The sequence below is a fragment of the Tiliqua scincoides genome, chromosome 7 (assembly GCF_035046505.1).
Source record: "Tiliqua scincoides isolate rTilSci1 chromosome 7, rTilSci1.hap2, whole genome shotgun sequence".
NCBI classification, from domain to species: domain Eukaryota; kingdom Metazoa; phylum Chordata; class Lepidosauria; order Squamata; family Scincidae; genus Tiliqua; species Tiliqua scincoides.
In genome coordinates, this window is record NC_089827.1 from 49,964,268 (window position 1) to 49,979,319 (window position 15,052).

Here is a 15,052-nt window from a genome sequence, read left to right on the forward strand (position 1 = left end):
CAAGTATATTGGAGAATGGTAAGGAATCTAATACAAGAGATTGTTGGATTTACGATAGCGTTGAAACCAGAATTATTTTTGCTTAATATTACTTTAGATCATTATAGATAAAGAAAATGATGTGTATTTAGTTGTTATGATATTAACTGCTGCAAGGATTTTATGTGCTAGATACTGGAAGGACATTAAAATTCCAACGAAAGATGAATTAATAGAGAAAATAATGAATGTGGCAAAAATGGATAGATTTACAGAGATATTGCATCAAGAGCACAAACTAACATGGATAGAGCAATGGAGACCATTTAATGCTTGTTTGAAAATGAAGTTGTAGATGTACAAACAGGGCATTTAGATGAATGTATTGTACGCATGATATATTACATATGATACAATATGATAAACAAGTGATATTAAGAGGCTAAGTGATATTAAGAGGCTAAACTAGAAGAGGAACAAGATTAGGAGATATGTATTGATTGATTAGATATACTGATATATGATTACCTGCACCCTCCAACAGTGTGTTTTTGTGTTGTATATTGAGCTTGTGTGTCTTATGTGTTTCTTTATATTTGTGGTTATTTATTTTTGGGGGGAAATAATAAAAAAATTTTAAAAAAGAAAAAGGTGAGAGCAATCAAGGAAAAATGGGGGTCAGGCCTAAAAAACGATGACCATCATAAAAATAGGTTGAAAAATTTTTTTTCTCCCCAATGCACCAGTGGAACCAGCAGGAGAAGTGTGGGTCACCCAAGGAGACTGTAGAGCACCCACAGAGGTACGTGGAAAAATATGAGGGTGATCGAGTTAAAACGGGGTTCAGGCAGAAAAACGATGACCCTGGGGTCATAGGAAAAAATAGGTGCCAAAAATTTTTCTCCCAAGGCACCTGTGGGACCTGCAGGAGAACTGCGGGTCACCCAAGGAGACTGTAGAGCTTCCACAGAGGTACGTGGAAAAAGATGAGGGTGATTGAGTTAAAATGGGGTTCAGGCCTGGAAAAATGATGACCCTGGGGTCATCTAAACAACAGATCCAAAAAATTTTTTGTTCTTAAGCACCTGTGGAACCTGCAAGAGAAATACGGGTAACCCAAGGAGACTGTAGAGCATCCACAGAGATATGAAAAAAACATGAGGATGATCTTGAAAAAATGGGGGTCAGACATGTAAAACGATGTCCCCGGGGGTCAACAAAAAAATAGGTCCAAAAAATATTTTTCTCCCGAGGCACCTCTGGGACCTGCAGGAGAAATGCGGGTCACCCAAGAAGACTGTAGAGCATACACAGAGGTACGTGGAAAAAGAAGAGGGCGATCTCCGAAAAATGGGGGTTAGGCATGGAAAATGATGACCACAGGGTCATCAAAAAATAGGTCCAAAAAATTGTTTTTTGGCCTGAACCCCATTTTTCCACGAACACCCTTATTCTCTCCCAATCAAATCTGTTGATGCTCTAGAGTTTCGTTGGGTGACCAGCACTTCTCCTGCATTTCAAAAGTGTGCCTAGGGGGAAATAAAAATTTAGACCTATTTTTTTGATAACCCCAGGGTCATAGTTTTTCTGGCCTGAAAAACTTTTTCCCATTTTTCCACGATCATCCTCATCCTCTCCCAATCAACTCTGTTGATGCTCCAGAGTTTCATACGGTGACCAGCACTGCTCCTGCATGTCCAAATTGTACCTGGGGAAACTTTTTTTATCCACGTACATTTTTGAAGACCCTGGGGTCATCGTTTTTCTGGCCTGAGCCTCATTTTTCCACGATTGCCCTCATCCTTTCCCAGTCAACTCTGTTGATGCTCCAGAGTTTCCTTGGATGACCAGCAATGCTCCTGCATGTCCAAAGTGTGCTTAGGAAAAATATTTTTTTTCCATCAAAATATTTGATGACCCCAGGGTCATCGTTTTTCAGGACTGAACCCCATTTTTCCAGGATCGCACTCATCCTCTCCCAATCAACTCTGTTGATGCTCCAGAATTTTTTTTGGATGTCCAGCACTGCTCCTGCATGTCCAAACGGGGCCTGGGGAAATTTTTATTTCCACCTAAGATTCTGATGACCCTGGGGTCATCGTTTTTCTGGCCTGAAACCAATTTTTCCACGATTGCCCTCATCCTCTCCCAATCAAATCTGTTGATGCTCCAGAGTTTCTTTGGGTGTCCAGCACTGCTTCTGCATGTCCAAACTAGGCCTAGGGAAATTTTTCTTTTTCCGCCTAAATTTTTGATGACCACGGGGTCATTGTTTTTCTGGCCTAAACCGCATTTTTCCACGATTGCCCTCATCCTCTCCCAATCAACTCTGTTGATGCTCCAGAGTTTCCTTCGGTGACCAGCAACGCTCCTGCATGTCCAAAGTGTGCTTAGGGAAAATATTTTTTCCCCACCTAAATTGGAAAATTATTTTTTTCCACCTGAACCCCATTTTTCCATGGTTGCCCTCATCCTCTCCCAATCAACTCTGTTGATGCCCCATAGTTTCCTTGGGTATCCAGAACTGCTCCTTCATGTCAAAAATGGGCCTAGGGGAAAAAAAATGTTTCCACCTAAATTTTTGTTGACCCCGGGGTCATCGTTTTTCTGCCCTGAAACCCATTTTTCCAGGATAGCCTCATCCTCTCCCAATCAATGCTGATGATGCTCCAGAGTTATTTTTGGTGAATAACATTGATCCTGCCTGTCCAAACCGGGCCTAGGGGAAAAAAAGTTTTTGCACCTAATTTTTTGATGACCCCAGGGTCATCGTTTAACTTGCCTGAACCCCGTTTTTCCATGATCGCCCTCATCCTCTCCCAATAAACGCTGATGATGCTCCAGAGTTTCCTTTGGTGAATAGCATTCATTCATTCATTCATTCATTCATTCACTCACCTTTATTGGCATAAACAATCCAACAAGAAAACAAGATTAAAACATTCAGGGTAAGCACCAATCATTGATCAGGCAAAGAAATACAGGGGAATTTACGCCTCAAGGGTGTTTTAAATATATATATTTTGCTACATTTGATGAGCGGCACTCATTTCTCCCGTCTAACAAGTACCGGACCAAGTCTGTATCTGAACCATGAAAGCTTTCCAGGAATGGATATAGAAATCAGAGGGCCATGAAAGACCAATATTTAGAGGTGAACAAGACTTACAGGCTGAAGCTTGCAAATCTTGTTTCTCTATATCAAATAGTCGGGTCCGAACAAGATTGTAAGCCGCAGACATGGGTAATCTTCCTATCAGATCAGTTGATAAACCTAGGAGCTGGAGTCTTTTGTGAAATAAAGTTAGACCAGGGGAAAAAGCAACATCAGCAAGAATATTGGAGAGCATGGATTTGCCTCGAAACCAACCCTTAGCCAAAATCTCAAGAATCTTAGCCAGGCCAGTGTTTCAATTTTATGCAGACCAGCTTTGAGGCACAATGCTGCATAAGGGACGCAGTGAGGTATCGCAAAGATCTTATAGAGGAATCTGGATTGAACACGTTCTATTAGAGTGGAAATGGCTGAAATCCAGATAGGGGTACCAAACAGCAATCGTGCCAGAACCTTGGACTTAAAGATCTGCACCGCTGCTGGGATATAAGAATTGCCCCAGGTGTTAAAAAAAAAAAAAAGTGCCAACAGGGCAATTTAACCTGAATACTGAGGTTTTAGTTTAGAAAAAACAACTCATACATTAACATCTTTTGTCTGAAAAGAAAAGCACAGTAATAGAGCTTTCAATGATACAAACAACTTTTTTATTGAAAGGTAAATGTTTGCATTTGGCAAGCTTTTGAACAATTAATGTGATTGTTGCTGTTGTATGCATGCTGACAATTTGTCTAACCTTGGCTCATACTTTGTAAGTTTGAGAGCAACACATGCAGCACTCAGGTCATCTGTTAGTCTTTTTCTGGTGTCAGATTTGATATAATTCAAAGCTGAAAACAGCTGCTCACAAGCATAAAATAATCCAAACAAAGTAAGGAAAGCAATCCCAAGTGCTTTCGTTGACTTAAAATTATTTGGCAGAGAATTCCACACTTTAAGGATTTCATTTTCAGAACTAACTGTGCTGTCCTTTGTCATCCCTTCTCAAGTGTTTCACGCAGGCCATAGAATTTATTTTTCCAGATAGAGCTTTCTTGAAATTCCAATTGCTCAATTTCCAGATTTCCTAAATCTAACCAGTATAAGCAGGAAAGATCAAGTTCTTCAAATTTGGCTTTATCTGGAGAAGTAAGAAAACACAGGGTTGTCTCCATCTTACGGAACTGTAAAAATCTGTTACTAAAATTCACCTTTGCAGCTGCTACAATGCTAGAAAATTCCTTGTAGATTTCCTGATGGCTTGTAGGATTGTCTGCAAATGTTGTAGAATTTTCTAAATGCATTTTTAGATTTGGTGAAATATTTCAGCCACCCACTTTCAAGGTGCATTTCAAAAACCTGCAGCTTTCTCTCAAATGTTCTGACATCACAAAACATCCTTTCTGCTGTTTTCCCTACACCTTCTAGTTGTTTGTTCAGTACATTGAAGTGTAGTGTAAAATCTGTAAAAAAAAATTTCTCCCGAGGCACCTGTGGGACCTGTAGAAGTGCGGGTCACCGAAGGAAACTGTAGAGCATCCACAGAGGTACGTGAAAAAAGATGAGGGCGATCAAGGAGAAATGGGGCTCAGGCCTGATAAATGATGACCCCAGCAGGGGAAGCGCTAGTCTCATAGGAATAAAAGGTTTATCTTTATCCTGGTGATTGATAGACAATGATGAATGTTGGTGTTGTGCTGATCCATCATGCAGGAAAAGGGAAGTGCCTGATTTCTAGCCTTCTGATGGCTGTCCTGGTTGACACAGGAAAAACAGGAAAAGAAACCATGCTGACCCCAAATTGCTACAGAGCCCTTTGAGATCTGAACCAGAAACTTGAGCAGAGGAAAAACAAGCACATTACATTTAATGAGAGGTCTGAGACTTTCCTCTTTCTTTTTCTGTTGTACAGATCCGGAAATAGAAAGCTCAGGGTCACATAATATGGTATCATGTAATTCTTCTGCTCTCATAGTTTCTTGGCTTCAGTCATCCTATCTGAGGAATAACTGTTTCAGCCCTCTTTGTTCATCACACTGCCTTCTCTTTTATGCATTAAATCCACCCCCAAAGATTTAACACTAACAAAGCTACAAATGGCCCAATCCTATCCAAAGGAAGTGCCCAAAAGAGGGTGAAACGGAAGAGATGAGGTGGTGGATGGTTGGATCAGGCCTTGAAGGGGAGGTAAGAACAATGACAGTGGCACACATCACATCCTAACACCCTTCTTAGGCCTGAACTGCCTGCATGGATCAACGTGGACTTGTGCCTGCAGTATTCCTGGTGCAGGTTTGAATATGTTTATTACAGTATTTATAAATTGCCTTTCTCATAGATTCAGGTCAATTTACATAGGCAGGCTGACCATAAACCCAATTTTTCAATGAGGTTTTTGCAAGTATTGTTCCATGAAAGAGACTCATAGAACCCTCAATTGCTCAAAATGTTTCCCTTCATAGTGCAGTCATCGTCCTAGCTTGCCAGCTCTTGTGCTTCCAAGCTTTTGCAGGCAGCCCTAGACCTGTTCTCAGGATGTTATTAGTTTCTTGCCAGCTGACTCTTCCACATTCCTTCACACTCCTCCACAGAGATCTGCCTGCAGCTTCAGTCTCCCATGAAAGGCAGGTGAACATGCTTAGCTTTTTCAGGCAAGGTGACAGTTCAACCTCCAGACCATACCCCTTACCCCAAGGAGACCTCCAGCAGCCAAAAATTCCCTGCAGGATGCAGTGGACGCCAAGGCAACAGTGCTGCATCGCTGTGCAGGGATTTAGGTTGGAATAGGCTGTTCGTGACATTTATTATTATTAACAGTATTTATATACCGCTTTTCAACTAAGAGTTCACAAAGCGGTTTACAGAGAAAAATCAAATAACTAAATGGCTCCCTGTCCCAAAAGGGCTCACAGTCTAAAAAGATGCAAATGAATATCAGCAGACAGCCACTAGAACAGACAGTGCTGGGGTGAGGTGGGCCAGTTACTCTCCCCCTGCTAAAAAAAGGAGCACCCACTTGAAAAAGTGCCTCTTACACAATTCGCAGGGGTAATTTAGGAAAGAAGAGTATCCAAGTTCTTCTTTGTTCTTCTTCCTCCTTGCCTCGGGCTGGCCTATCCATGAAGTCATCTGATGCAGTTGCCTCAAGAGACAAATTGGTAGACAGAAGTTCTTGCCACCCGTCTCCACCACTCCTCCACTGCCCTGTTCTCCTCTTTTCAAATGAATCTTGAGCTGCTGAAGAGTGAAAAGGTGGTATAAATCTTCTGAGTCAATCAGTATATACATCCATGGAAGAGGAGCAGCAGCAGAAACTGGAATGCCATCAAATAAGGGGACAGCATTTGGTGCATCACCTCAGGCAACTACAGGTCTTAAGGCTTGTTCTGCCTAGAATCTTGTGAGACTTCTGTTGATATCTATGGCTAAGGGCACAATCCTGAAGCACCTGTGAGCTGATACAAGTCCAGGAGTGTCGCAAAAGTGGAGATAGGCTAGTGCACTCACAAGTAGTCAGTGAGGCTTCCTCCCAGGAAAGTGTGGAGAGGACTGCAGCCTGAGAGCTCCAACCAACCTGTCTGCTCAGAAGTCCCATTGTAGCCAATGGGGCTTACTCCCAGGATAGTGTGGAGAGGGTTCCAGCCTGAGTGAGGGAGGGCAGGCAGGCAGGCAGGGCAGAAGCTGGCCTGTGGTCCCCCCCTAGCTCTGGCTTCTTCTCTTCCCCACCTCTGGAATCGGTGTCCTTTTTTCCTTCCAGGAGGGTGTCTCTGGAAGGTGGGGGGAGTTCTTTAGTATCCATGTAAGATAAGCAGATGTCATAACTGACATAGGTATTGGAATCCTGGAAGATCTGGTGAGGAGGTAGATGTGGTGTCAGCAGTGGCCCCTTTAAGGGTAACGCCTGGGCATCCAGCAGAGTGTGCTGCACTGCTGCAGCCACTTGAAGGCAATAGGGCCCTCAGGGATATAAGGAGCACCTGAGGAAGGGGGTGTGGGTTGTAGAAGGAGTGCAGGTTGGAGGTAGGAGAGGAGAGGAGGCTGGGCTGGGCTGGGCTGGGCTGATTGACTTTGACTTGGTTACTCTGACTGATTTGACTGACTGACTTTGGTATCTGATCTTGGACTGTGACTTGGCTTATTGACTTTGGACTCTGCCCTGGATGCTCTGACCGACTTTGTGACTAATGGACTGCTGGAGACACTGGAGTTTGGTGTGTGGCTGCTGTGCCCAAGACCTGCTGAGGACCCAGGGTCTGCTGTAGTGGGAGGCTGCTGGCAGGAGAGAGGACCTCTGCAGGTTGAACAGGCGAGCTACCCTAGAGGTGGGGTCCAGCAGGACTGTAGGGCAGAACCAGGGTCATTTGTTGGGGGAAAGAAGGGGAGCTAATTTGCTTAAAGTGGGCCTAATTCTCCAGGCAGAGAATGGCCTTGGAATCAGGCAAAACACCATAGAGGACCAGGCGTCTGAAAACACAGGATATGAATGTATGACAAAACTAACTAAAAGCTACAAGAGGGGACTACATTATAAAAATGGGACCTATAAGAGCATAAAGGTGAAAAAAAAACTATACAGTGGTGCCTCGCATAACGAAATTAATCCGTTCAGCGAGTCCTTTCATTATGCGAATTTTTCATTTTGCGAATCGTGTTTTCCCATAGGAATGCATTGAAATTTAATTAATGCGTTCCTATGGGCAAGAAAAGACAGAACAAAGTCAAATTTGGTTTACAAAGTGTTTATTAAGTGCTCTTTAAAGGCATACATACTGTACTGAGGATTTCAAAAATTTCAAGCACAAAACTTCAACTTTTTAAACATGACATAAAAACATTTAAAAATCAGCAAACATGAGGCAGGACCATCTGACTTGAGGCTCAACACTGAAACTGAACAGAAACAGTCACAAACAGTCCTTGGACTGTGCAAAACTCTTCAGAAAGTACATTTTTAAGGCATGTAAACAGGGACATCATACAGAAACCAATACAGAAACTTTTTAAAATCATCAAAGGGCTCTCTAAGGCTCTAGGGGACACTTGTACACAAACATTTTAAGGTTACCAAGTGAGGCTGAAGTGTCTCAACCTACAGGACCAGTCTTTTAAGTCAGGAAACTGGAGGCAGACAGAACTGTCTGCACATCACAGCAGCAGTCTTTTATGTTCCCAGAGCTGCGGAGGGTCTCTCTGGGGATGGCACGAACGCTGGTCAACTGGGAGAAGGCACAGTAGAGTAGGCAGGGACACTGGCAAACGTGGAGAAGGCGCATGCAGGAACGGTCTCAGGCTGGCTAGCTAGGACAGAAGCAGTTTACAGTTAGCCAAAGACAACCTGGAGACAGACCCCTCTGTCCCCCAAGTCTCAGCATCACTGCTCTAACTTACCTTAACAACTTGGACAACTGGGAGAAGGCTTCAAGGCTTGACTTCAAGGCTTCTAGGAGGAGGAGGAGGAGGAAGAAGGCAACTGGGCACCACTGGTAGAAGCAGCAGGTTCCTCTTCCACTCTTTGCTTCTTCATGAAGAACCTCTCCATGGTCTGCTGCTTCAGCCGCCTTTTCAGCACCCCTCTGAAAGAGGACATGATCCTTCTATCAAACATGTTCGCAAGGTCATGTGCCAGAGCCTTGTCTGGGTGGTGCCGCTGTGCATAAGTCTGCACGTTTTTCCACTGTTGGCAGATGTCCTTCAGTTCCGTGGCAAAGTCCTCAGCCGCAGGAACCTCGGAACTGGCAGCCTCTCCATGCCTGACTACGCTGTGGATTCCAGATCTGGTTTTGAATCTTTCAAACCAGCCTCTGCTTGCCTTGAAGACTTCTGGCTCGGCTGAGGTTCCTGGCTCTTGCTGTACGAGGTCTGTGTGCAAGGCCTTGGCCTTCTCACAAATGACAGCCTCAGTCACTGTGTCCCCTGCATGCTGCTTCTCTTCCATCCAGATGAGCAGCAACTTCTCCACCTCCTCCAGAACAGCTGGCTGGTTCTTCACGATCCTGGTGACTCCCTTGGCTGCATCTGTCGCAAGGATCTTCTCCCTCATCTTCAGGATGGTCCCGATGGTGGATGGATTCCTCCCGTACTCCCTGGCGAGGTCTGTCACTCGCATGCCTCCGTCGTGCTTCTGGATGATCTCCTTCTTCATTTCTAGCATCATCTTTGTCCTCTTCCCGGCCTCTGCAGGAGCAGCCTTCTTGGGACCCATGTCAGCAGTTGCTATGTTTGCAAAAACAAAAGGCAGTGCTTCACATCCGCTTCACGCACACCTTCCCACCCCTGGCCAAACCTGCCTGGGACAAAAAAGTGGCATAACAGCCCCCCCCAACACAGGAGAACAAATGCAGATGGTGAAGCTATGCTCCCTACCTTTCCACTGCTTGAGATGTCCCTGTGAAGAAGCTCCTTAAATCCTGGTCTGGAAAAACAGTTGCAAATGAGTTCCACAGATTCCCCAAACTGCTGGAAAAACTCCCCTAACCTCCCCAAAACAGCAGGCCAAAACTGGCCAGCTGGCCCCCCAAAACGTACCTCAAATGCTGGCCACCACTTCCCAAAAGTTATGAAAAGTTCGAAGAAACTTACCTTAACTGCTGGTAGTAGGTTCCCCAAGGAGTTGGTGAACTGCTCAGAACTGCTCAGAACAGTTGACCAAAGACAGGGTTCGCACACAGCACAGGCCACAGTTGCTCCTGGAAGTCAACCCTGGAACTGCACGTGGAGAAGTGAGCCCAGGCTGCATTGGGGAGGCTTTTTAAACCTCCAGGCACAATGCATCCTGGGTATTAACGGTTGTGCGATTTAAAACAAACCAGGACAATAAAAAAAAATTTGTTATGCGAAGCATAAGTCATAAAAATTTGTTGTGCGAGTTACCAAACTTCGCACAACTCTTTCGTTCTGCGGGTTTTTCGCTGCGCGGGGCATTCGTTATGCGAGGTACCACTGTATATGCAGTATTATCTTCATTTTAGATGTCAAAAGGGTTTTGTGGCTCCTGAAGTTTTTTTTCCTCCAGAAAATGGGTCCAAATGGCTCTTTGAGTGTTTAAGGTTGCCGACCCCTGGGCTAGTGCATGTCTGTACACTGGCTTCCCCATGCTGACAGGAGCCCTGGGCTCAGTATGTATGTGTTGGCTGAGCTTGGCTGCTGCAGGGGTCTTGGGGGGAATGGGAAGGATGGAGAGGAGGCAGGTATTTTGGGACAGGGAGGGCAGGCAGCAAGTGTTCCCGGGGCGAGCGAAGAATGGGAAGTGCCCAAAAGAGGGTGAAACAGGGAAGAGAAGAGATGACCCCAGGTGGTCCAGGGCAGTCCCAGACCACTTGGATTTGTGCCACCTCATCAGGTGGCACAGATTCTAGTAGACCCATTGGGACTGCTGCAGCTCTTCCTGGGGTAAGGGGAAAATTTCCCCTTGCCTCAGGCCAAGCCTCAGACAGCCCAAAACTTGTGCTGGATAAAGCACAGGCCTGCCAGCCAGCCTGTTCCAGCGCAAGTTAGGATTGGGATGTATGTCTTTTGCAACATGGATTAAACCTTGAATCTGCACTGGCATTGCTTTGCAACACCAGTTTGGATCTGAGGATCCCAGTACCTGCGTCAGCATACCAAAATCATGTATGTTGCTCCCCTGGACATACAAACATACACAATTCAATGTAATAATACAGTCTTCTTGAGCAGATATGGCTGACCATGAATCACTCACTATGTACAAAATCCAAGGTATGTGGAAAGGATTGTTCAAACACAGGAAAAACAATGACTGCAAGGGTGTTTAATATATACAGCCTAGTGGGATGTATACGTTATGAACTCTGAAGAAATGGTCTACTTCCCTTGTCACATAATGGACCTGATGAGATTGCAGGAAATCCCTCTTCTCAGTTGTTTCCTACGTATAATTTTTGGGGTTTTTTTTACATTTTTTTTTCCTTAGCACTTTCAAAAAGAACAATACAGGGTCATGCTGACAGTTACTATTCAGAGATTTGTTTGAGGCTTGTGTTCCAGGTTTCCAAGCAAGATAAAGTCCATTTGGAGTTAATGTTGTATTCGCATGAGAAAACTTACTCAAAGAGATATCAGCCCTATTCAGCTATAGTCTCCTAAACAGCTAAAATTCATTAACATTTAGATAAGATAAATACTAAACATGGCATGTCAGATAGATGTATGAGCAAATGCTCTAATTGGGCACATGTGTTTAAAAAAAGAGATGAAACAACAAAGAAACTCATGATACCTTAAAGACTAATAAATTTATTGTAGCACAAGCTTCCATGGTCTACAATATGCACTCTCTCTCTCTCTCTCTCATTTGTGTGTGCATGTACGAAATGTATGATTTATCCTTAAGATTATTTAAATGCTGCATTTTGACAAAATGTTTATAGAGCAGTTTATATTGCCAAATAAATAAATAAATAAATCCCTGCCCAAAAAGGAATCACAGTGCAGAAAAGCTTTCAAGCTTTGCCTCTGGCTCAATGCTATCCCCAGCACTGCACCACTGGCAGGGCTGATGGGGGGGTTTCACTTACCTCCTATAACATCAGTCTCCTTGGGGTGCGGGGAGCCCTGTGGAGCCCTCCACATAGCTCCCCAATCCTCTGTTTGGGGGGGGGGAAGGAATCAGAAACCATTTCCAGTTTCGCAATCAAAAACCAGAAGTGGTTTCCGATTGCGTTTTTTTTCTTTCACATGCAGAGACTTGGAGAGCCCTGTGGGAGGCTCTGCATGGCTCCCCATAACTCCCCATAACCCCCAGGTCTGACGCTACAGGAGGTAAGTGAACCCCCCCCCTCAGCAGTGGCACATTCCAGGGGATCACATCGCTGCCTTCCCCCTGCCCCCGCAAAGACTTACCAAGGTTCTCAAACTCACTGGGCATTTGAGATGCTGGCATTTGCATTCATTTGGCCAGAACTGAAGGAGGGGGAGTTTATGGAGGGGGAGTTTATCTACTGTTCTGTTGCACCTTCAGAAAATTTGAATCAGTTCCCATTTGATCCTAAGTGGTATCACTGTTCAGAGCTTCACTTTCAGACTGTGCACTGAGAAAACCGTATCCAGTACCATTTGGAACTCTCAAAACCTTGCAAAGCAGATGCAGATAAGGCAATATGGAGTAATCATGGTATTTGCACTGCCAGCACAGGGCATTTTGGGGGTACAGAAGAAGAGCCCAAAGATCTGTCTCGTCCAGCAACCTGCTTCCCATAATGGCAGTCAGATGCCTCTGAGAAGACCCAGGAGGCAAAAACTTTCTCCTGTTGTTGCTCCCCAGCATTTAGTGGTTTTCAGAGATGCACCATAGAGAAAAGTGGCTAACAGTCACTGATGAACTAATCCTCCATAATTAGCCCTTGCATGCTTATCCCCCCCCCCCCAATAACTACCACAAGGGTCCAAGCCTATGTCCCATTAAGGGTGGGTCAAATACTTAGATCCCTTCCCCACTGCCATAGCCCCATTTGGTATTGTGCCTTCTGTGGCTGCTATTGGAGAAGGAGCACCCAAGGGCCAATCAGGCATGTAGCATGCAATTTGGCCCTGAGCTGGAGGGCACCATCACCACACCTTGCTGCAGCGAAATCCAGAATTAATTATGGGTCATGCAAAGAAGTCCTTTCTTTTTGCTGTCCGAAATCTACTGCTGGAAAGTTTAACTTGTACCAAGAGGAACTTTTCACCTGGCACAAATAGCAGCCATAGGGGAATGGTCCAAGATCATGATGGGCATAAAGAGTCAAAGCCTTGCTCTCTTCACACCATGGTCCTCATCTAGATTGGCTACAGTTACTATAAAGGCAAGTTACGACCCAATCCTAAGCTGGCTACCACCAGCAGGAGAGGCACGCGCACTGTCACAAACATGCCATAAGGCACATTGCAGCAGTGCGAAGGATCACTGTGCCAACACTGGTGGCAGGGACAGCCTGCCATTGCTGTTTGGAGAACCGCACCCACCAGTACAGGTAGATGCTCTGCTGGGCAGCAGGGGGCAGGGGAGAGCTGAACAGGGGCAGGGAAGGCATTATGGGGTGGGGAGGAGGGTGGATCAGGTCCAGAGGGAAGCAGAAATGGTGGCCACAGCAACCTCCTTGCTGGGCTTGTCCTCCTTCCCAGGCTTGAAGCCCAACACAGGTAGCTTGCTGACACCCATTCATATAACCCCATTGCAACTGCTGGGGTTTGGGGTGATGTCTCCTTACCCCAAGGAGGCCCTCCAGCCTCTGCAGTTCTTGTGCTGGAAGCAGTGGAGGCTACACCAGCGCCACTGCAGCATGGGGCATTTGTTAGGATTGGGCTGCCCATACGATGCGTTTAAATTACATTTAATTTGGCTCACAGAATCTCTGCTTTTAAAAAAAATAAATAAAGCAGTCTTTTGTTTGCAGAGATTTTCTTGAAAGGAGGAGCAATATTTGGTGAATCTCAGGATCAAAATACCATTACATTAAATGTGCTTTTTGACCACATTGTATAAAAGCGACTTTCAAAACTCAGGTCACTTGTGTCTAGGAAAAGCCAGGCAGTTATCTCCTGTCCGCTGCTGCTTGTCCTTGAAACTGCTGTCAACTTCTTCTCCGGGGACTGAAATGGGGAGAGTTCACATTGTAAAGTCTGGCAGGATGCCAGTTTGGAAGGGTTAACTGAGTTTGTTGTAAGTAGTTTCAGCAACTCAGTGCTTTTGGGTAGCTTTTCCTGTGCAAGGTTGGGTTTCATGTGCTCTCCATTCTTCCCTTCCTTCAGGAGAAGGGGAAAAGGAGAATACGTTTTGAATTATACCTGTATTTGTCTGATAATGTGGACAAACTTTGCTTAGCAGACCTTTGGAAAGTTTTATACCACAACATTAAAACTCATTTTGAAGAAAATCTACTCTGCAATTTTCCATGATGGAGAAGAATGTGATGGTTTTATTCCTTCTGTCTGCTTTGATTGCAAATACCTCCAGTTTGATGCAAGTTATTGAAAAGGTAAGATTTGTTTTATGCCCAGTATATTGACTGATGATGGCAATAACCTAATATATTGCAGTCTGTACCAGCCATTGCAGAGAAGAGTCCTTTACAGATGTAGTTTTAACATAATACTGCAGATTCACAGGTAAGAAGCTTCTGGGATTGGCCCTATTCAATCATTCAGAATCTGAGCACAGTCCATTGTGGAGGGGGCAAGAGGAATCTGTCCACTGTCTTCACCCCCAACATTTTTTGCATTTCTTCATAACTGTGAACAGTCTGCATGTGTTCAAGCTATATGCATGTAGACCTCTCCTTCATGTGACTGGGAATCCTGCTTTTGCAAAACTTTTTACAGAGATTGTGCATCTCAAGCTTGTACATGCTCCAGTTCTATGCAACCAGAACAACATCAAAGCACAGAGGTAGGGGATAGAAATAGCAATCAGAATTCTGCTCTTTCTTAATGAATTCTATGTAAATTCTGAATGTGATCAGGGCTGTGATCAAGGCTAGTGCTTAATTTATAGAAAGACCAGAAGAAGCAACCAAGCATACCTGGAAATGCTGCATCTGGCCCAGATGCCCACCTCATTCTCCTTCAACCTCACAAAAGGTTGGTACAGCTGTCATTACCAGGTAGTGAGGCAAATGCTGTCTGCACATGGTCTGGAGCACTTTTGCCTCTAACCAAAAAAGTACAGAAGAAAAGCACTCCATGGTGCTTTCTGAGATAGATCCTGGAGCTCAGTCCTATAATCTCTTTGCTGAAATCTATATATCTGTTGCTCTTGCCACTATAGTGGTTTGGGTTATTAAATCCAGCCAGAAGAGATTGGTCTGTGATACAAAAAGACACACGTCAGTAGTAGTCTCCCAAGGAGTAGTCTCCCAAGGAGACTTTGCTTTCTACACAATTAGCCTCTGTAGGCTGAATGCATGTAGTGAGGAAGCAAGATCCCACTCATAACCCACATAGGAGCATTAAACCCATAACACACCCTGTGCACTAACA

General features: G+C 44.7%; 1 protein-coding gene across 1 annotated transcript in view; it reads left to right on the forward strand.

The window, feature by feature from the left end:
• The first annotated feature begins 13,968 nt into the window (after positions 1 to 13,968).
• Positions 13,969 to 15,052, forward strand: part of STAB2 (stabilin 2) — a 110,978-nt gene continuing 109,894 nt past the window's right edge. Inside the window, exon 1 of the mRNA XM_066633261.1 lies at positions 13,969 to 14,052. Within this exon, the coding sequence (XP_066489358.1) occupies positions 13,969 to 14,052 (84 nt within the window). The remainder of the gene's footprint in view (positions 14,053 to 15,052) is intronic.